The sequence below is a fragment of the Ammospiza nelsoni genome, chromosome 7, assembly GCF_027579445.1.
Source record: "Ammospiza nelsoni isolate bAmmNel1 chromosome 7, bAmmNel1.pri, whole genome shotgun sequence".
NCBI classification, from domain to species: domain Eukaryota; kingdom Metazoa; phylum Chordata; class Aves; order Passeriformes; family Passerellidae; genus Ammospiza; species Ammospiza nelsoni.
The window spans coordinates 11,844,653-11,867,936 of NC_080639.1; the positions used below are offsets into that span (position 1 = coordinate 11,844,653).

The following is a 23,284-nucleotide window of genomic DNA, read 5'->3' on the forward strand; positions in this document are numbered from 1 at the left end:
GCTTGTTCTAAGGCAGCAGTAAGTCCAATTATCTGCAAACAGGACTTCAGTATTTTGAAAAATTAGTTCAATATCATATTAACACACAGGTTTCCTCTGAACTATTCCCTATTCTAATGCACTTTAGCATGTGTTACCTACAGAGTTTCCCAGTTTCTTTCATTTCTCCTGTCACCTTGTTTTTATGTGTTGCCTTCAGGGGGAAACTGGCACTTCTCTTTTTTCTTTCCTATTTATTCTTTCTCAACAGGTTAATGAGATTGCTTTGCATGGGATCCCTAATGAAAACATTAAGAGCAGTAAACCCAGCAAAGGACATACATCTGTACCTGACCACAGAATCATTTGCTGTATCATTAAAGCAAATAAGATGTTTCAGAACACAAAACAATTTTCATTCATGGGAAAAATTAATGTACTTTTGATACTACATGTGTCCTTTTATAATTGACATTCCTGCAGACATACAGACCACAATAAATTCCTTCTTTAATTAAAAATAAGCCAAAAATTAAATTGGGGGGATTTATGATTCTTTCAAAGCTATCACATGGCCATATAAAAAGTGATATATATGTTAATTAATCTGACAACTCTGTGAAACCATATTCCCCTTCTTTTAAAGCTAATAGCTGTTACTATGTCATAACCATAGTCTTAGAGCTCTAGTACACAAAACTGTTGGAATCGGTAAAGGTTTCTGGGACTCAAACATTGACATTTGAATTTCAGAAGAACACCTGCATGAAATTATAGTGCTGTTACCTCTATGGACCATATACTTTTGCCTCTTCAGTAATAAAGGGATCAGCTTACACTAAATAACAGCTTGGGTTTAAAACATCACTAATTCCCCAAAGTTCCTCACTAACTACTTTTTTACTGCCTTCAATACTTTACCTTTGCCCATCAAAAGAATGCTTTAATAAAAGACAGATACTAAGAATACATAAATACATGAGCATAATCCTTGGAGAATGCATTCCTTCTGGGAGACAGATAATGCAGGAAAGCAACTGTGTTTGCTGTGAGAACAACTTGCTCCAGACAGACCCTAGTCAAACAAAACACCTGTATTAGAGGTGGAACCATCTCCACTGAGAAGGGATAAGCAGATACCTCTCAAAAAAGAAGTCAAATCTAAGTTGGGTTACAACAGAACAGTCTCTAGAGCAAAACAGTGCTCCTGGTTCACTGTATGGAACCTGCACAGCAGCTGAAACTTCCTGGCCACTGCAGCTGAGTGCCCAGAAGGTACTTGGGCTGAATCCATGGCTCTCTGCAGACAGAAACATATGTCCTCCAACAGTCACTGAGGAAAAAGCTGACAGAACAGTAACTCATTGAAAAAATATGAGAGCATGTTCTGCAAAACTTATTTAAGAAAACTAGAACAAATGAAGTCACTCACATTCATGCTTTACAAAGCTATAAAGGGAGATGCAATCCATGAAAAAGCTACAGATTTAAATCCTATTTTTTCCCATCTGAACCTGACAGACAACTGCAGAAATTTAGCAGTGCTACGTATGTCCTGCCTGTTGAACTTTTCTGTAGTGTGACAGTTCAGTGAATTCAACATTTCTGTTTGGACATTTAGCATTCTCTTCTCTGCATCACTTTCAGCATGTGCATTTTTGATTACTTCCTACTGGGCAGTAGCAAACAAGCAGCAGAATGCAAGGGCCAAAGCTGGCAGCCCTCAGGTACTTGCCATCTCTTTCAGCAGGTGTATCCCAGACTTTATTTTACAGGAACATTAGGCAGACCACCTACAAAGTGACTTACAGAAAGCTTTTTAGCTAAAGTAGGATCAATAACAGAAAATGTTTATGTCCCACTGGTCTTTCCATCTAACCTGCTTCAAAGGGAATGTGGACAAATGCTTGTTCAGGTAACAGAGCATCCCTATCCCTACCTGCCCCACTCACTTTGCTGCCAACAGAGATTCTTATTTAATAATAGTCATGAGAACTATTATGCTCCAGTTTGGCAAAGTAACTATAATCTAACCTTTAAAACAAAACACTGGGGTATTATGTGCATAAGGAAGTCAACAAAGCCTGCCACAAATGTAAAAAATACAAGACTTGATCCTGTTTCAGTTATTTTTGATGCTCAAAAATAGCTGTTGAGACAACATAAAAAACCAGCACAAGAATAATAGAAGTATTTCTAACTCAGTGAATATGTCTATAAATAGAGTAGGGACAATAACCATGAGTCCCCAGACAGACCACTGAAAGGGCACTGGTTGCAGGGCACTGCACAGATGAATGTTCCAGGCTCAGAACAATTCCATGTGAGAAAACCATGACCTTTACAGAATTTAACTGGTAAAATTCTGAATGGTAAAAATATAAAGATTGGATACAAGTAATGAACAAAATTCATAGAACATTCATTAACATTGACCATTATGGCCAAAACCATTACAAAAAATAAACTCTGTTCATACTTCTAGTTACAAGTAGCCCTTAAAAGATAAAAGTATCTGAAGTTCAATTATTAAGCTGGTATTTTTTTTCCTTCGATATCTATCAGCTTTTAACAAAGAAAAAGAGAGCTGGAAGTCTGCTTTGCTAGCCATAAAGTAAGGCATTTCAGTCTGAATATTTTTGCAAAAGTTATAATTTCATGGAAATAGGAACTGAATACCAAGAACTCCACATAAAACCTCACTTTTAACATGGTACCAGTGTAATGCAACCACATACATTACCATGTCTTCTGAATATATCTCTTAGTATACTCATGTTCTTACTCATGGGGGATGAACAGATTGAGACCTGCCCTGCTGAGGGCTTGGGGACAGCTGGTGGAAGGGAGGCTGGCCATGACTCAGCCATGGGCACTCCCAGCCCAGAAAGCCAAACCTGCCCTGGGCTGCATCCAAAGCCCCGTGGGCAGCAGGGCAAGGCAAGGCAGGGGATTCTGTCCCTCTGCTCTGAGATCCCACCTGGAACCCTGCATCAGCTCTGGGGCCAGCACAGGAGGGACAGGGACCTGGTGGAGTGACTCCAGAGGGGGCCACCAAGAGATTGGAAGAATGGAGGACCTCTCTTACGAAGACAGGCTGAGAGAGTTGGGTTTGCTCAGGAGAAGAAAAAGCTCTGAAGAGAACTCACTGCAGCCTTTCAGTACTTGAAGGGAGCTTATCAGAAAGATAGGGACAGATTTTTTACCAGGTACAGTGGATAATGGTTTTAAACTAAAATAGGGTAGATTCAGACTAGACATAAGGATGAAACTTCATACAGTGAGGGTACTGAAATGCAGGCATATGTTGCCCAGAGGGGTGGTAGGTGCCCAGTCCCTGGAAGCACTCAACATCAGGTTGGATAGGGATCTGAGCAACCTGACCTATCAAAGAGGCCCCTTTGCAGGGGGGCTGGACTAGAGACCTTTAAAGGTCCCTTCCAACTCCAACTATTCTGTGATTCTATGGCACAAATGAAATTTTAGTTCAAAACACACTGCATCTGTGCAGTCACTGCATCCAAGTATCGCAGTGTGGCACCAGAAGTAATTTAACCACAGAAGTCCCAGGGGAGATTTGGAAATTATTGATGTGACAAGACTGGCAGTCTCTGGATGAATCCCAACAGCTGCCACTGTGGATTATTGCTCACAGCATCAAGCCATAGCACTGCTAAAGAAAATATATGCAAATCAATGTATTTCTATTCTACTGACAGTAATGACTATGACATCAAACGGTATAAATAACAACAAAGGTAGGTAAAGTAGGTGAAGGTGTTTCTTGTGGACACTGTAATTAACACTCATGGGACCAAAACTACAACTTATAAATACAAGGCCAATACAATCTCAAAGCAGGCTCTCAGCCTAAACCCACGTTAATAAACCAGGCAGGACCATGGCAGAGAATCAAGAGTGAGCACATGCCCATCCACAGTGCTGAGCTGTAACCACCCCCTGGTTTACCTACTGGAATATGTACAGCTTTTCACTTCTGGGCACACTGCACATGGAAGTGCATAAGCACCAGTTCCCTGCTGCATGGCAGTGACTGTCCTATGCTGATCTCCCTGCCATGGCATCTCCAGCATGACCTGTCCTCCTCTGTACTGCAGAAACCTGACTTGGGAGCTGCAGATTATGAATGAGCAGCAGCTGATACCAGCTAGTCCCAAATAAATCTCAGGCTTCTTCTCACGTGTTTTTTCTATCACCAGCCTTCCTATGGATCATTTCACTCCATCTTTCTGTTACCTCTGTTCTCCATATGGAATACCATCACCATGCCCCAAAGGGTATTGTGCTTCCATCCAAAGCTCACAGACAGCCATACCCAGAGAAACACTTGCCATCTGAAATCATTTCTGGGGCAACTGAAACCTCTCTTGCACCGGAGAATAAAGGCCCAATGTACTTAGAAACCTGAACTTAGCCTGATGCCATGCTAAATACCAGATGACCATACTAAATGCAAAAGCATTAAGCTGTGTTGCACTTTCCCACTACTGCTACCTGTTTAGGATAATACTCCTTGAACTTGTTTCCTTTTACAGGAGGGTGGAAATTGTAGAGCTGGGTTTAGCAATCCTTCTGTAGTTTACACACCAAAAAAAACCTGAAGGAGCCATCCAGCGAGTGAGTCATTGTTTTCTTCACTCACATTTTAGCAAGTCTCAGAGCAGGATGTTTGAAAGCCACCTCTGCTATGTGAGGAAACAGCATATCAGGTATATTGATCCTCAAACTCACCTTCTTGAATGTCTAAAATGACTGAGTTCCCTTTCATGCCTACAAAGCATTTTTGCTCCTTCCCCAGGGAAAACCAAGAGGAACAAACACCTGCCTCTGTACTGGCTGGCTCTGCAGTTCAGAGCCACTCACACTGTCTCAAGGTGACATCTTAAGGACACTGGCTGTTTGTGATGGTGAGCTGGACCTGGTATTTTGCAAATATTTTCCTTCTCCTCTGCATAATATTTCCTCCCTCCCCTTCCTCAGTCACTCCCCTCAGAGGCTGCTTGTTTTTCTGGAATACATTAAGTTCATTTCTCTTTATTTCACTGTTGATTCCTTTGATCCTCCCTTCCAGGGCAGAGCCTACAGAATTTTTGTGTTGATTTTTGTCCGAGGCAAATAGAGTTTTCTTTGATCATCCTTGTTTTGCTAATTTTGGATGCTTTGAGGGGAATTAATGTCTGTTTTCAGTACCAAGAGGAAACTCTCCCCTCCCTTCTTTCTGCAGGTTGCTTGATCTGAATAGAGCAGATGGCAAACTATGCCTTTACATGTTACTTTCTTGGAAAAATAGGAGATATTGAATCCCCAGGGAAGGATTTTTAAGATGAATAAATTAAGTGATCTTAACACTGAGCTACAAGACTCCAGACACACAGTAATGTGAAATTCAGAAAAATGTTTATCCAAGTCTACCTTTAAACATAAGCACAAATTTGAGAGACCTTGGTGAAACTATAAATAAGTTTATAATTATGCTCATGGAAAAAGATTCCCAAACTGAGGCATAAAATGTTTTTCTTAAAAGATACAAATCTTTTTGCAGAAAGAGTCCAAGGCCTAACCCAGCTGACTGACTAACATTAATGCAATTAAAATGGAAATACTCCTTCTGCATGAGATTTGTTTGCATATGGCTCATTAGCAATGCTATAATTCTCTGTACTTCACCCTCCAGAGATATTACTGGTGAACACATACATAATGTCCCTAGGCTGTGACACTGCCAGGGAAAACCCACATCCAGAGTCTTTGGTTTAAGTGCATGCTGACTGAACACACAACTCATTATCCAACATTAGCGACTTACATTCCCTTTCTTCCCAAAACAACATGACAACTTTAGGCCACTTTTGAGTGTAAATCCTAAAGGATTATTGTAGTTACTTAGCATAAGTCTGTTAATGAGCATCATCATTGCCAGAGCAGGTTCAATGTTTCTCAGGCTTGCAGAACATTTCCTTCCTCTCCTTGAGTACAGGTAGAGCAGGAACCTGCAATCATGCAGGTGTCACAGCATAGGGCAGGGAACCTGCAATCATGTAGGTATCACAGTATATAGGTGGCAATTAAGTACTGTTCTCCTCTACTTGGTACTTGGTGAGGAATACTGTGTCTAGTTTTGGGTCCCTTGGTTTAAGAGCAAAGAGAAATTGGAGAGTGAAGAGCAGAGGGCAACAAAAGTGATTGGGATGGATAAAATGTGACATATGAGAAGAGGCTAAAGGAGCTGGCCCTGTTTAGTCTGGTGAAGAGGAGTTAAAGGCAAGACAAATGTTACTATCTCTACTCTTTCCAGTTCTATCAGAGATTTTAAAAGGGGCAATGGCCCCAAATTTAAGCTATAGCCATTCTTACTGGATGTCACAGAAATCTTTTTAGCTGTAACAATACTGCAGCACTAAAACAAGTTACCTACAGCATCCACAAATCTTTGTCCTTGAAACCTTCCAATAAAAACCACGCTTGAGCAGGTCAAATATTGGTCCCAGCTGAGAGCAGATTGGATGCAACGAGTATTCCTGAGCTGTGGCTAGTCTCCAATTGAGTTTAGACTGATCCATTTACACATTTGGTTCATGCTGGTCCCCCAGACGCTGCCCCCCTTATGGATCTGCTGCTTCAAACATGCAGGGATACTGGTAACAGTCTGCTGAATGTCATTACTGTGAGGAGCAAATATGATAAACCCCATGCACCATGACCTGTACCTCATGTATTCTACCTCACAGCAAATATGTTTCTAAATATAAGAAATATACAACTGGAGAGCTCTTTCCCAAATGTGGGAAACAATGGTGGACTAAAGCATCAGAAATAGCTTAAATTTAATAATCTGGCACGTGTTTACTGGAAATGTTAGACTCCTCATTTGTCTCTCCCTCTTGCTGTGACAGGGGCATCACGTGCAGTGCTAGACTGAGAGACAAATCATATCTCCACCACAACAGAAGAAGGAGGGTAACAGGGGAGCTAAGTTTGGCACAGGCTGGGCAGTGCCAGGTCTGCAGGGGGTGGTAAGGACCCCACAGCACAGCTCTTCCCACACCCAGCCTGGCGCTGCACCACAGCCACAGCGCGGTTGTACCTGGAGGGCGCAGCCACCTGCTGCGTTTGCCCCGGCTGGGACCTACTGAGCTGAGGAATAGAAAACAAATGGAAAAGAGCAGCTGCCTGTAGTTGCATCAGTGTTGCTTCAACACCTGTAAGTTACAATGAAAAACCTTGCTGAGCAAACATGGTCACAGACCTCTCGTTTAAAAAGTGGAATCAGAAATTTGGTAAAGTGTTTCAGTGCAGTTTTTGACCTCTCACTAGAAACACCAGTGTCACTAGTGACATATTTATCTACCATACCATGTGCTATAGCAACATATGCTCATAAACACTCCCTTTTACAGTTCTCAGCTGCTGCACAATTGCTTGTCTCTTGTTCATTGTATGGCAGCAGAGGTCCTTGTTAGTGAAGCTCACCATGACTGAAGAACACACATCCTGCACTTCCTATCAGCTGACTGTGATGTGCAGTTAGTTGCAAACTGCAAAAGTCAGCTGCAGCTGATTAAACTAGTAGTACTTGAAGCATTAGTTTGGGTTACTCACATGAAATGGAAATATTTTTCAAGAGCCTCACCTCAATACACTATGGAGCAACACATAACCAGCTAAAAGATACAAACATCCCTGAAGGAGTTCATGTACAAGAAAGATGAGGCAATGAACTTTACCAATAGACATTTTAATCTGCCTTAATATACCAGTGTCTTTGGCACCAGGGATGTTAATTATCTTTATTATTTTCTTGAGCATTCTCTTCAGTTCAATCATTGTAATGTAATGAACTCCTAAAATGGAATTTAATTTTATCCTATTCAGGCCCTTTTTCTTTTCTTTTTTTTTTTTTTTTTTTTGAGAAGTATGCTGTGTAGCACATAGGGCAACTTGGCAAGATTCAATGATGAGTTCTAGAAATAGGGAGCATTAATATTTATTTTTAGTAGAGGGTATACAACACCTCTTAAAATACATGTATTACAATTCTATCAGTTAATTGGAATAAAAATTTCTGCCAAGACCTACAGTAAGCAGCACTGCAGCGTTTTACTTCACTGCAGTGAAGTAAGGAGTGGGAGTATTTTTATTTTTTTTTTAACTTATGAAAGAGGATTCATTACTGTGAGGCTAAACAGGTGGTAGAGCAACTCAGAGCTCTTCTGGGACTGATTGCCACTTTGATGCTTGGCACATCAGAGTTTCCAGCAAGCTCTGATACAACATCCTACGATTAGAACCTCCGTTTCTTTAGGATCATATGCTTTATATGGTAGGATAGCACAGCTTCATCAAAAAGCCATAAAAAACCAACAAAGAAAAAAACCCAGCCCACAGCAGAGTAGTTCAGCTTCCTATAAACCCTGCTTATCTGAGGGAGTGGTGTAGCTCTTCAATTCGAAGCTTGACTACCACACAGTTCAACTGAAGGCTTTTTATTTCACTCACAAAAAGACTCTCAGTATTTCCAAACTGCCCAGTGGATTTTCCAGCTCAACAAATCTTCAGCTGAGAAATTCTGATGCAACAGAACAGGACACTGGCACTTCCTAGAGTCAAATCCAACCTTCCCACTAACAAACACATCAGCAAGCACTATTAGCTTACTACCTTTTCCTTCACACACACTTACCATTAATATTTGGCCAGCTGAAATTTGGAACTTCTGTGGGAAGGGACTTCATCTTTCCATGTGTATATACTACATCACACCACACAAGGCAACTCTTTCCTCGCTTAAAGTGAAATGTGCTGTCTAAGAACATCACTAGAACACAAATGTACCTCTAAGCTCAACTCTGTTTTTATGGCGCCCAGCAAACGCGCTGGAAAATGCTCCCCCCGAGAGCAATACAATCAATTCCCCTGTTTCATCAGAGGGACTTATGAAATGGGTATCAAATGCCACCCTGCTGACCTGCCTTGGAATATGCACTGCATAAATAGGTACTCACATTCCATAAAGTAGGGGCCAGGTTCAATGCGCCACACAATTTGTCCTTTTTGCGTGCCAGTCACTCCTCGATTCTTGGAATCCCAGAAATTGGCTGGAGAGTTCTCATCTGAAGGAGGGAAGACAAAAAATAATTTCAGCAAGCAGTATTTAAAATAGAAGTTTTCTTGGCTTTCTGTTCCAAGAGGCCCAAATACAAAAAATTACTGTATTAAATTAAAAAAATAAAGAAATCAAATTAACTGGCAAAAGATAAATAGCTTCTCTTGTACACTTGATAGATCAATTTATGCAGAGTGAGCAGACAGACACACAGCCAAGGTAAATATATGGCTTCCTGTAAAAGGTAACCTGCCAAGGTACAGTATTAAATTCCAAAACTTCCCTATTCCAACAGAGAGGCTATTGGAAGTGTATAGCTGATGGAAACTGCATCCCAGAGTTACCACACCATGTTATACACCAGTCCCGCTCTGTGAAAATCTAGCATTCATTTCCTAGCTGGGAAATGCAGAATTGTAAATAGGGGTATCCAGTTAGAGGCCCAAAGTGCAGAATTGTCAGTAAGCCAGAGCTAGAAAGGAGAGACTCAGCAACATACATTCAGAGAAAACATTCAAAGCAAACTGTATCTGCAGAGCAGCTTAGCAATATCAGTTTTACCCCTTCTCAAATTAGATTTTGTCCTAACAAACACAACTCTTAGGGCCGTTTCATCTTTCCAGCCTGTATTCAGACACCCAGAACACCAAATGAATGAAAAAAACCAGGGGAAAAAGCTGTTTTAAAGGGCAAAAAGGTTAGTTCTGATGACATGGACAAAGCTGGCATAAATCCAACTTAACTCTTTTGTACAGGAAGTTCTTTGGAAGTATGTATTATGACATTTTTACCAGTGCATTTCAGCAGCTGTTTGTTAACTAGACTAGACAAGAACTAGACCTATGATGTCAAATATAACATCCTAATTCTTTCCAGTGGTACTGCACATTCTTTAATCTTACTTTTTTTAAAAAAATCCTTTTATTATATACATTTGAATGCATTCTACAAATTTAAAAATACTTCACTAACAACCTAGTCTACTGTGGCTTTATTCATGAAGTTCATATCCATTCAAGCAGTTTCCTTTGTCCTTTGGTAGGAACTCTCACATAAGATTACAGAACTGTCGCCTACATTTTAGATATCCATTTATGAAAGACTAAAAAACAATGCAGCTTTCTTACATTTCTCTTAAAAATATGAGCTCACACTGAAGCTTCTCTTCCTCCCTTTCACTCTGATGGCTCATCTCAGTGTACATGAATTATGATGAGTGCAGTCTGTACATCTCATCCCACCAAACCAACATACAGAACACGACCACACACTGGATTTCGGCAGCTGCTCAAGAGAACTTACACACTGCCCAAAACCTAGAGGAGCTCTGGAGAATCAAGAAGGGGTCATGGCAAGCTACTGACATTTTAAAGCCTCCAGCCGTGGATAACTTTGAGAATTTTTAGAAAGCTGATGTCTCAACACCTCATAATCATGACACGTCCAGGAGAATTTCACAATTATCTCAATGACAAGAAGGGACAGGAGGGTTCTCCTAACACTTGTGATCCTCAAGCTTGTAATGCCCTCAGGCTTAACTTCTCGTGCAGAATCAACATGATAGGACACAAACTGAATGCATCAGAAAGTCAGGCACACAGGCAGTAAAATCCTAAACTGCATGTATTTATTCTTCATTACAGTAAAAAACTTTCAGAGTGAACAAAGCTGCATCTCACCCATGTTTTTGCTGGGTTTTTTTTCCAAAGCTGTATAAAGTAGAGCATTGAATGTACAGCCTGTAAATAACCCCACAGGCCTTATAAAAAAATCTCTATGTGGTTTGCAATGACACTCTAACCAAAAGAACAGACTGTTGATGAATTTGTTTACTTTTTAATGTAAAAAGGGCCTTCCTATCCCAAGGCTCCCTATTTTTTTCCAGACAGAACACTGGAAAGCCATGAGATACAGCTTAACTTCCAGCAACACTACATTAGTGACTGCTCTGGTCCACCATATAAACCTGGTTATCCAAAATATCACCCAAGTGAGCAGATTCTTTAAAAATTCCAGTTAGCTGAAACACAGAGTTTTAAGCTATTCAGCATTCTCACTTCATCTAGGTAAATGAAGACACATTCCTGACAGTAAACATCTCATGTAACATGCTCTAGTTCTGAATTTGCTGTATTCTGAATTTGCTCTAGTTCTGAATCTGCTCTGTATTTAATCAACTGTAGAAGAGTCTGTTCATGATTCCAGGAAGAAGGAAAGATATTTGGTATATTATAACCATAAGCTTTTTTATTCTTATCTTGTTCAACAAGTGAACAAAGCCTGAAGCAATGAAATACACCTTTATTGGTGAGATTTCCAACAACAAGGCACAAGCAACTGGTTTGGTTTTTTTTAAACCAGTCACAAAGCAAAGTCAATGGCAATTTTTACAGGGATATTAGTAAGCTTCAGAAAAGGTCCTCCATGAACTGAGTCTCAAATTCCCAGCTGGTAGTTACAAGAAGGCAGAATGCTTTCTTTCACTTTATTTAATAAAATCTCACATTTACAGAAGTGCCTGGATATTCAGCCCTTTCATGAAGGAACGGACTCCTTTGCAGCAATGAAGACTAAATCATTGATACTCTGCCCACAGGCATGCTGCCACTGCAACAGAAGGTGGTGGAGACAGAGGGATGGAAAATGCTAACAGACCATTGCCTGTCAGCAATCGACTCAAGTTACAGAATTTATTTTGGTCAGATTTTACTTTCTTCTGAAACAGATGGGTCTTTTCTACTTTTATGATGCTATTCACATAGGGGAAAAATAACATTACTAATGCATATGGAAAAATAACTTCAAACATCAGTTCATGGATTTTAAAAAGAAAAACTGAAGGAAAAAAGTGCATGGCATGAAAACACTGAAGTACACAATAATCATGAAAATATTGACCAAAAAAGAGGAAGCATTTAAGAGCACAAAGAGTAACATCAGAATTATCACTCCCTCATTTTCTCTCTTCTCCCAAACATACATGTGTACACAGTCTCTCTCTCTCCATATACATATATATATATATATATTTATATATTTATATATATATTCCATAGGGAACTTCAATTCTAAGCAGTTCTATTCTCCTTTTAGCACATAATTGTGGCTGTTTGTGAAACTGGCGGCTGTTCCAGAATCTGGGCCAAAGAGTAGATATAAATATCCCTTCCCAGAACATAAAATATGCAACAAAATACTGTCTTACTGCATCAGTATCTTGTCCAGTGAGGCTACACTTCTGAAAGAAATCAAACAATGCAAGATGCACACTTTCTCTCTATATTCAGTAATTCTTAGACAAAAAATACTACAGAACAGAAATTCTCAGAGCTGCAACCCCTGTACAAATCAGAGTATTTGAGATAATGTTTTACAACAAAAAGTGGGTAACAATAAATGTATCACTGTGTGTAATTTCACTCTGAGTAATGCTCCTTGAAATCTCTGTAAAGCAAAAACATTCTGAGTAACAGTGTTTTCTTTATTTAACTACTAAACAATCAGCCAAACCAGGCATTAAGAAAAGCTGCACTGGCACACTGCTGGCTCTCCCTCAACTTGTCCTCCAGGACATCCAGGTCTTCTTCTGCAAAACTGATTTGCAGACAGTCAGCCCCCAGCCCATCCCAATGTCAGGGGTGACTCCTGTTTGCCCATTTCTGCAGCCTATCTGGCTGCACAATCATGTTTTATCTTCTGCTGCTCTCAGTTTTGCACAAGGATGTTACAGAGTGTTGGAAGCCGTGCTAAGCCACTGGCTGACATCAGGGGTCAGGAGGCTTCTGAGGAGTTCACATTTTGTTCTTTGTGTCTAACATCTTTCATTATTTCTGTCTTAGGAAAAAAGGATAAACTACCTGAAACAAATCACCTCACAGAGTCATCTTGCATAGATTAAAACAACAAACAGATAAACAATCTATCTTTCATAGGACAGATGAAGAGGAACTGCTAGTGATAAATTATCTGAAACATGCCTTACAGTCCTAGTGCACAGTGCAGGCAAACCAGCACTCATCTTCTGGTCCCAGTTTCTGTCAACAGTAGCGTTAGGTTTTGTGATTAAAGGGTTGCTTCCATCAACATAAATTATTTTTATTCTTCAATATGCCAAAACACTATAGAAGTCACAAATTCCTGGTGTGGAAACATCATTGATTTAAATTTTTTCCTGTGCAATAAGCAAAGGTCGCTATAGCAATCCAAGAGGTTCAAACTTCTGCATTCTGATCTCTTTACTCTAACACATTTATAAAGATGCTCATAGCAGAGCAAAGGTGATGTTAATAGATTCTGGTTGTCAACTTTAATTATATACAACTTAACAATTTTCATCTTTCACTGCCATATATGGCTAACTCACAGCTCTTGAAAAATCCATGCAGCTTAGCTCAGAAAAGATCCATCACGTTGGTAACACCATTGTATCCCTGTATAATTCTCTTATCCTCCTTTGGGATTTACATCCCAGTCTCTGATTTTTCATCCTTTTCTGGAAGATGCTTTACACAAAATCTTTTGAAGTGTTTGTATTGTTCAATTGCAACTCAAAATTTTAAATTAAGTTCATATTGTCAGAATGCTGACTTCTTTCACATTTTAGGCTGATGTCAATAAATTTTTGGCACTGAAGATGGTGTATGCAATGCATTCAGTTATTAAGAGGAGTATTGGTACCAAGCTTTTAAAGCATCACTCTCATTTATTTCTCTAGGCAGGTCTTTTCTTACAGTGAGGATCAGCAGTGCTGGAAGGGTGGAGAATAGCAAGGCTACATCTAGTTTGGTCCAAGGCTGAGATCTGTGGATCTGCCATCAGCTTCCCTCATAAACACCCTACCAAGAAGGGTCTCCTACCTATTTTACTCCATCATTTCACTTAGTCTTTAAAAGTAACAGGTTTGTGGTTAATTTGCATTGGATAATATTTCTGAACTTGATTTTAAGCCAACCTCAGGAGATCTCTAGGATGGCATTTCCAATGTAAAACAAAAACCTAACTGACGTGCACTTTACAGCATTGCTTCCAAATACCTCAATCTCAATGCCAGCAATTGCACTCTGCTCTTCAGTGTGAGCACACTTCCAAACAGTAAAACAGACTGTCACCAAAATGTAAGACTAACAAGAACATTCCAAAGAATACATACAGTGGATTTGGGGCAAATGACTAGGAAAGTCTGCAATGCTAACTTTGGTGCAATATTTTCACTTTGGTAACCTCTAATAATTTCAATTCTAGAAATACTAGAAATAAAAATCCATGGGTGATCAATAAAGAAGTAGTGTTTACATAAAGAAGTAAACTGTGTTTACTGATATAATGAACTAAATATATATTTCTTCCTTATACCCAAAATATGCTTAAAAGCACTTGGAAACTATATCAGGACACATCAAAAGGAGAAGATAAATTTTATCACCTGAGGCCTCACTCCTTTTCTAGAAAGTCAATAAGTAAATTAACAGGTTAAAGGGTTTCTACTGCAAGCGATCACTATAATAAATCACATTATGTCAATCAATTTAAAATACACTAGGTATCAGTTAGTACTATATAAACAAATATTAACCACTAAACCAGAGCTTGTTTCTCTGATTTTCACAATTTGCCATCTCAGCCTGTGAACACAGGTTACCTGGTAGAACCAAATATTTCTCATGAAAGACAGCACCATTGCTGAAATTAAAGATGAACACTTAGTTGTACCTTCTAGCCTTACCTGGCCGTTCCAAAGGATGCCTGTGGATCCTAAACTGCATTCCTCCATCAGAGCCCAATTAACAAAGTGAAGAATAAAAACAGTAATGTTTTAGAGGACGGATATAGAAAACAGCATCCTTGTTCCCAATCACAACCAGTGCTTTCTACAGAAGTTGCCTTCTGGACCCAGCTCGTGCAGCTCAAGTTTGGAGGCTTTAGCTGTGTGTTAGCACTGCTGCATAATCTCAGCTCCACGAGGCACGTCTGTCCTCTCCCTTCCTCCTGTCACTTGAAGGAAAGGCTTTTAGAAGGATGTTCTCCAGCTCCGCGGCAGTTCCGAGCAGTTCCACGCCATCATCTGCCTTTCCTCCTTTATCCCAGGTTCCTCTGGGTTCAAGCAGCGCGTGCTAAGGCACAGAAGGTATCACGTCCTTCAGGCTCCGCTATTTGCAGCCACTCCCCTCCCAAGGGTACAGGATGCCGAAGCCCCATCCTCCCTCCACTTCCTTCCTTGCCTTGGCCATGGGAGGATTCCTCAGCATGGCCACGGCCCCGCAGCACGGGCGGGCTGATGTAAACAGGAGGATCCTGAAATCCTAGAAATGACGGCAAGGCAGCCACAGCAACGAGCACAGCAGGAGCTCGCTGGGAGTGCTGGCTTTTGTTTACACAGTATTTTGCTCTCCCGCATGACTTCCCCACAAATCCAGTTATTTCAGGGAAGAGGGGACTGCTCCATGACATCTGGCTGGCATGGAGCTGCCTTAATCCCAGGATAACTCTGCACAGGGCACTCCTGGGAGTGCAGGAGGACAAGCAGTGGCAGAGAGCTTCCATTACTACCTCTCCTCTTTCAGTGTGGTAAATGCCACCTCAGGAGCTTGGACTAGCCTCTACTCCTCCAGATGCTCCGACTCCTTAATGGCCTCCAGATGCTCCGACTCCTCAATGGCCTCCTGGTGGAACAACTGCAGCTGACCTAAAACTCATTCAGCCAGTGGCAAGGACCCAAACCGTGCCAAAGCAGTCCCAGCACCTCAAGAACCAAAAAGGTTCCTAAAGGAATCTGCAATCTGGTCTGTAGCCTGAGATCAAATTTTTCACAGCACACATTTCAAGAAATTGCACACTTGTGGAGCTGTAGGTCCAGGCTCTCAAAACAAATCTTGATTTTGCTAGTAATACCCAGATTTAAAAAACACACACAAAAAAACCCCCAAAAACAGTAAAAACTCCTTCTGCCTCTTACAGGAGTATCTGTTCTTACTCAACTTGAAGATTTTTCAAAAACACTTCCAGTCAAAGAAATTAGGATGGATTCTTTGCTAACAAAGAGATGAAAGCTAATGTATTGCTTTGTGCTTGCATGAGCACCTCTAGGAATTGTATCTTCAAAGGACAGAAGGTAAAAGAACACCAGAACTGGAAAACTGTAAGAGAAATCTTAACACCCAGCTGCGTACTAAATGGCTGGAAACATTTCTCCCTCTCTCCTCTCTCCCAACAGAGCAACCCCAAAAAAAGCTGAGAACAAAATTCTTGGACAGTCTTTAAAGTTCCCTAAGCAGCTGCAAGATCCTACTAGCACAGCTCTCTTTACTCTTCAGGACACTTTGGATAAAACTTGGAAAGGAACAGAAATACAAGACACAAGCGTTCAACTGAGAAAAGCAAGAGCAGAAAAGAGGCAGAGAAAGGTACAAGAGATGCTCTTACAGCCTCACACACAAGAGAAGCTGCTGCTGTAGCTCTTCCTGAAGGTATTCATGCACTGCCAGAGGGTGCTGGGCAACACTCTGAATTCCACCCTGGACACAGCTTTTGGTCTTTTGGTGCCACAGTCCTGCTATAGTAGCAGTGAAGAATCATCATCATCCATAATCATGACCCATGGTCAGAAAACAAAGAGGTGTTTGCTCCTCACAGCACAGCAGCAGTTTTTCCTATTCCACAACCAAATTTAAGGGTCATTTACCTCCACTGATTGCCCCTGAGCTGTGGGCAAAAAGCAGAACGACTCCACTTGCATTCCCTCGTATGCCTCTCATGACTCACTACATACATTAATATGCTGCTGACTTTTATTGCACTCTATTGCTTTATGCAGCAAGAGCCATTATTAATTTTTCTAGTTGTGACTGACAGGATGGCCAAGAATAATATCAACTTCTCTAACACTTCACTCCTACTTCAGCTGCAGAAGCAGAGCACAGACACCATACCATACACCCAATCCAAACACTGAACTATGAAACCTTTTTGCTATTGAAACATAATAGAGTGGGAAAATCCTTGCTCTCATTTTCATACACAGCCTATATTCTGACACGGGTCATTTCATCTTTTCCAAGAATTATACCCCTACATTTTGATTCCTTCTTTATGTACACTAGCACTTCAGCATGGGGATCAGAGCATCTCCATGTGCCCTCACACAATGTGGTATTTCAGGGCACAGCAGCAGCTCAAAGGATTAGTTAACTAGAATGCAAGACACAAAGATACTGAAAAAAAATAGAAGTCATTTCTTCAGACATATGACAGTAGAATGGCAGGAATAAAGTGGAATTCCACTTCTCTGTATTCAAAGTAAAGGCATCATTGAAATTCAAAGCATTCAAAGATAAAAATAAGCCCTTTCACCCATCTTACTGGCAGAAATTCAAAAGCGTAACAGGAGGAAGGAAATGACCTCAAGCTTAACATCTTTCCTGAAAATCTTACTAATCCTCCTTCATAAACGACATGCACTTCATTCCCACCTATAGTTCAGGTTTCAAACATGTGCCAGACCCACAGCACAAGTGCCCTGTGCATCATGAGTCACCTGCCAGGCTGACCTGGCCCCCCTGGAATCCACATCCTGCACAGCACAGGGACACAATGCTTGGCTGTTCCTGCACTGCACTACTAAAGACTGGCTACAACAAGAAGGGCATGAATGTTAGAGCAAAAATTAAGCTAGAGAATGACACTGAATAAAACCCTGACAGATGGTACTGCATACCCTTAGACACAAAGACTATTAGAGGCTGAATGATATTGCATAAGACTCCCAACATCTTTGCAAAATGCTAATAAATCACCTGCCATTTAATTCTTGAGGTCCAGCTAGCTGTATGTGGGGGGACATATGGCACGGGGGTGTTTCAACCTCTTCCTGAAAGAAGCAGCACACAGCTGAGGCAAAAGCTGCACCACCTCTCCTGTCAACGCACAATCATCTCAGCTGCTGATGGGTCGGGGAAGTGATGTCTGCAGAAGATGGAGACTGCCAAAAACAGTGGCCACCAGACAGGGAACAGTTTGGAAATTAAGATTTAGGCCACCAGTGGTTACCAAAGTTGGACTAGGTCAATATTCAATCTACAATCACTTAGCAGGCTATTGCATTATAAAGATGAGAGCACATGAGGACAGCAAGATGCAAGCAATACACTAAGGAAAAGAGAAGCCTGTCTCTCTCCAGTAGCATCTTTTTTTTTTTAAGCACTTCACTGCATCTCACATCTTGTTAAAAGTCAGATAAACTCATCTTCACAACCATAATTCTTTCTCAATATGCTCCTTACTGTTATAGCCTGTCTCATTCTGACACTCCCACAATCCTGTATTCTACAGGAGTTTTTCTTGCTTTTAACAGTAGCAAGTCCAAGGGCAAAAAACCCAAAACCGAACTCCACAACAACAACAAACCCTGCATGCACCAATATCCTAAAATCCTGTTATTCTGAGACAGGAGTGTTTAGAATATCTAGAAACACATGCCATTTTTTCCTAATTAACATTTAAAGGTTATTGTGGGGTTAAATGCTGTCAGAGCTAAACTAAAAAAGAAAAAAAATAAGAAAAACAAAACCTGTATCTAACCTTTTCTGTGCCATATTAAATCTGCCAGTCTAAGTTTATTGTGGAATGTTTTTCATCATTTTCCTCCTCAGCCACAGCCTTATATGGTGTCAGATAAGCACTTGTTTGCTGGCAGCACACGAGCTGCTGAGCTTGCTTAGCTGCACGCAGAAGAGGATTGCAGCTTCCAAGGATAAAGGACACGCACTTTTATCCGTGACCACATTCCCATCACAAATCTTTGCCAGAAAAAACTCAAAAATATAACAAAGTATTCCTGCTGTGGAAGATGTGATACCAGCAAAGCCATGCTCTTGTCTACATAGCCTATCGTGCCCCCGGGAAATTCTGTTGGTAAATAAACATTACCAACAAAAGCACAATTTTGCTACTAGCACAGCTGCACTTACAGAGAGGCTTTCTGTGCTGTGGCTGTCTTCAGACACAGCACATGTAATCCTACAGGCAGCAGAAAAAGTAAGGGGTCATTTATTCTATGGCCTGCATGCTGGTTTATTTATTAACCAGCACACATCTGGTCCTGTATGCAGACACGAAGTGGAGAAAGGTCCCAGAGAAACCTGCAGTTTTGCTTGATGTTCATTTTTAGCTGGTCAAACATTCTCAAGTGGAAACAGTGGAAACCACTTCAGGAAAGGCCACATGGTTATGGCCATCCCCCTTCCCTCCTTCTCAGCCTCAAAACATTCTTGGAGCCATTCCCACTCTGCAATCAGAACATTATTCCCATTCAGTCTGCTGCTGCTCTCTGGCAATAGTCACATTTTCATCTTCTGAGAGTGGGAATATTCAGGAGAGGAGAAATTTGGACAACACTGAATGGCCTTAATACACAGTAGATTGTACTGAATGATGTAATGATCTCTTCTGGGTTTAATTTCAGTAAAATATGGGCTCATTTGACAGCCATTACTAGCTCATAAACTAACCTTAGGTGCACTTCATTCCACATGTAGATCTTCTGTAAATTACTTACACCTCCAAAAGAGGCTTTTCTTGTGGAACTGTCAGCAAACACAATTGCCATAACTGAGAGGACTTCAAATAGAGTTGATGACTGTGTTCTATTTTTACTTTTTTGTTGTTTGCAAATCTAAAAACTAAAGACCATTTTGAATTATTATGAAATGTACATCTGCCCTTTAAACACTATACATATCACTGCAATGCACAGGAAAAGCACAGCAGGCTAGAAGAGATTTCAAAACCATATGCATGTTATTTTAAATCTGTATTTTCAAACTGTTGCCAAGTGTCATTTGTTCTGTTTATATTAATGAAATTTTAAAATCAGATAGGAAACAAGTACTTGGCAACTGTCTATCACTGAAACATTCAGCTTGAGTACTCACCTTCATTTCCAGGCAGCATTTTGCAATATGCCTCATGTTGGCCACCCATGAAACAGAGTAAAATTCATTACAAGCATATTTGCTGTTATTGATCTGTAGGTTTGCACAGAACATCATCTAGTTTTCTGCTTTCCTTTTTTGCTCATCCTTCTGCTTCCTTTTCCTTTTTTTCCTCCAGCTTTTCATACAGCAGAAGAAAGTACCCTGTTTTATACAGAGTTTACAGTAGCAATGGTAAATTATTATTTGAAACCCAGCCAGTGTTAAGACAGGTTCCCTACCAAGTAGCTAAGAGAAGTATCAAGCCTGTTACTATTTATCTAATAACCTACAAAACTTTTTGTCCTAATTAACAGGAGCCATTCCATGTCTAATTATTAGCAGCCATCCAGTTTCCCCTGCCCTACAACTTAATAACGACATGCGAATACTTCATAAATTCACATAAATTTTGCAACCACTTTTTGACAAGTATCATGCTTATTTACCCTTTTCATCCTCTGGTCCTAAAAAGTGAGGTGATGATAAATTGTAGGCATCTATAATTTAGGTTACATGGCCTTTAGGTTAATAAATTTATCAATTCAAAAAACTCACCTGACAGATGATCCTCAAAATTGGTGAAAAGCCAGAACTAGTTACTCATCACATCAATAATTTGAAAACCTCATTCTAGCTTACTCAAGTGACACAAATCCCTCAATTTCTGCAATTATCTTCTACAAAAACTGACCTGAATTCACTGGTGCATTATCCACCTGACATGCTCTTTTCCCATTCATATTCTAACAGACCCATTACTGGCAGAAATATTTACACTTTACAAATGCTAGAAAATATTGGTACAGCTCAAAGGATGTCTCTACATGCTCAGTCATGTCTCTACATCTAACATCTTGATCATTAAGACCTTTCAGGTACTTCAGAGATACAGACAAACACCAACCAGCCATAAGCAGCTATACCCAGAAACTAACTTCATCATCTTTACTTATCAAAATAAAGCAAGCCATCAGCTCAAGAGCAGTGTCACTCAGCAAGGGCTCACACTTCTAACCCTCTAATCATATCACAACTGTCAATGAAAGAGCTGCAGGCCCAAATAATTCATTAGGTATTTATAATACTTCTGAATAAACTGCACAAAAAAAAAATCTTTAATGTATATATGCAATCAAAAGGCTAAGTTCGGTAAACACATTTCTTTTCTTGAACAGAACATAAACATGCAACTCAGATGAAAGTACAAGAGATTAAAGGTTTGTATTTCTTCTCAAATCCCCACAAGGTCATAAAGTATCCTAATGAGCTGAAATCTCACTTGTGGGAAGCTCTCAGATGTGTGATGAGAAGGAGGCACTCCCGTGCCAGATGGCTGGCTCTGCTCACAACCATGAAGGAGAATGACTGTAACCACAAATCCGAATTAAGTGTTTTAACTGCCCACATATGTACACCCTCAAGCAGTTCTAACAAGTACCTTTTTGCCAGTGAAAGTTTCTACCAGAATTACTGAAAGTTTTCTGTAAGACATATTAAAAAAAAAAATTAATTGATCATTAGCAAGGGTGCTAAACTCAGAGCACAAACCCTTTTGAATTACAGAGCCAGCATCACCAAAAAGCTGACCCAGCCTTTGCACACAGGGATCCACCAGCTGCTTTATGGCCAGCTGGTTGGATATTCTCATTTTGCTTTTGATACCAAGTCCCCCCTTCAGCTTTCCCCACAGTTCTCTTTCCTTTCCTGGAATGAACCAGGAAGAGCAAAGTATGTGCCAAACACACTCCCCAAGAGCCCTGTGGAGCTCATTTAACCCTCAATCACTTTTGCATTTTCAGCCCTTGTTTTACTTGGTGTTTACTTAGACATTTCTTTTTTTGGCGTGTGATTGTGTGAAAGTGCTATTTATTGCCTGGAATGAGGGCTAAAACAAGAAGCAGTACACCCACAGAACAGATCAGATACAAAAAGTGTTTTCCTACACACAACAGCTGACATCTAGGAATCCAGGAGGTTAGTTTCAGTTTTGCATTCTCAAATGGTTGATGGTTTGAACCCTGAACCTATTATGATGGTATAGATATCTCTGAATTTTCAGCAATGTGGCATCCTTCAACACTGGGTGGAGAGAACTGACTCATCACTGAAAGGAGAGAAAGGACAGTCTTTTGATTCCTCAGCTTCACTTTCAATTGCACTTGATTATTGCTTACAGTTTCTGACATTGATCAAAATTCTTCTTAGCCTGTTCCAACCTTCTGACAGTAACAATATCAGCCAGCATTTCACTTTCAGTGCTCAAGTCCATTCCTTAAAATGCTTTATTTTTTTTTAGAGAAAAAAAAAATCCTTTGCCAGTTTCAAGCGAGTACTCACTGCCTTTTAGAAATTCTTCTGGTTTCTGAAACTTGTCAAAAAACATTCTATTCTGTGTCTCTGCAGCACACATCTCTTAAGGATCTTGTGGGATTTTATATTCCCTTAGCAGCTGTTGTTTTTAAGTTTATCCTCAATATTATGAGTTGTTTAAGCAGGAATGCAAACTAGTCTATTGTCATTTGGCAGTAATAGGTTTCTTAGGGAATTTATTAGAAAGTCAGGGACCTTCCTGGTTTGGAATACAGAAAAATGTTTATATTCTGACAATATCCTTTTGTCATGCTTCAATGTCTCAGTAATTTAACCCAAATGTAGAAGCAACCAACAAAAAGAATAAATGGTCCAAGAATCTGAGCTCATTATGAAGCCCAAAAAACCTATACAAAGACAATATCTTTTCTAAGCATTTCGTACTAATGCTGCACCTGAAGTAAAATCCTACAAGTGTTTCCAAACACATATTTTGATCCAATGAGCACGGCCAGAACTACTCAGTGTGGTAGTATAAATCCAAGAAGTGGGCAAGCAATACACAAAAATAACAAAAAAGGTATCTATGGGATTAAAAGTATATAAGAACTGCAAATAAAAAAATCCATTCAGGTTGGTTATATCTCATCTAACTAGCCACAAGTTTGTACAGTGAGCTGCAAACCTTGCTAATATTTGTGAACCAAGTCCCTGGGGCATAATTTTCAGCCAAGCTGTTGTTTCTACAGTTTACAGTTTCTTACATTTTTGCCTAATTTTATATTGTGTGTCACTGATTACTTGCAAACACAGACTGTCCCATTTGGGGATCTGGCACTAGCATGCTGACATTGCAGAATTTAACAGCACAATTAGGGAAGCACTGTAGTCACCAGGAGATCAG

At 40.2% G+C, this 23,284-nt stretch overlaps 1 protein-coding gene across 2 annotated transcripts in view; it reads right to left on the reverse strand.

The window, feature by feature from the left end:
- Window positions 1–23,284, reverse strand: part of HECW2 (HECT, C2 and WW domain containing E3 ubiquitin protein ligase 2) — a 105,921-nt gene that overhangs the window by 67,165 nt on the left and 15,472 nt on the right. The window contains exons 1-2 of one of the 2 annotated variants that reach the window (XM_059475589.1): window positions 14,826–15,171; window positions 9,003–9,110 (exon numbers count right to left, since the gene is read on the reverse strand). In XM_059475589.1, the coding sequence (XP_059331572.1) occupies window positions 9,003–9,110; window positions 14,826–14,865 (148 nt within the window). In that variant the 5' untranslated portion in view covers window positions 14,866–15,171. Of the gene's footprint in view, window positions 1–9,002; window positions 9,111–14,825; window positions 15,172–23,284 lie in introns of those variants that run through there. The other variant, XM_059475588.1, reaches the window with a different exon arrangement.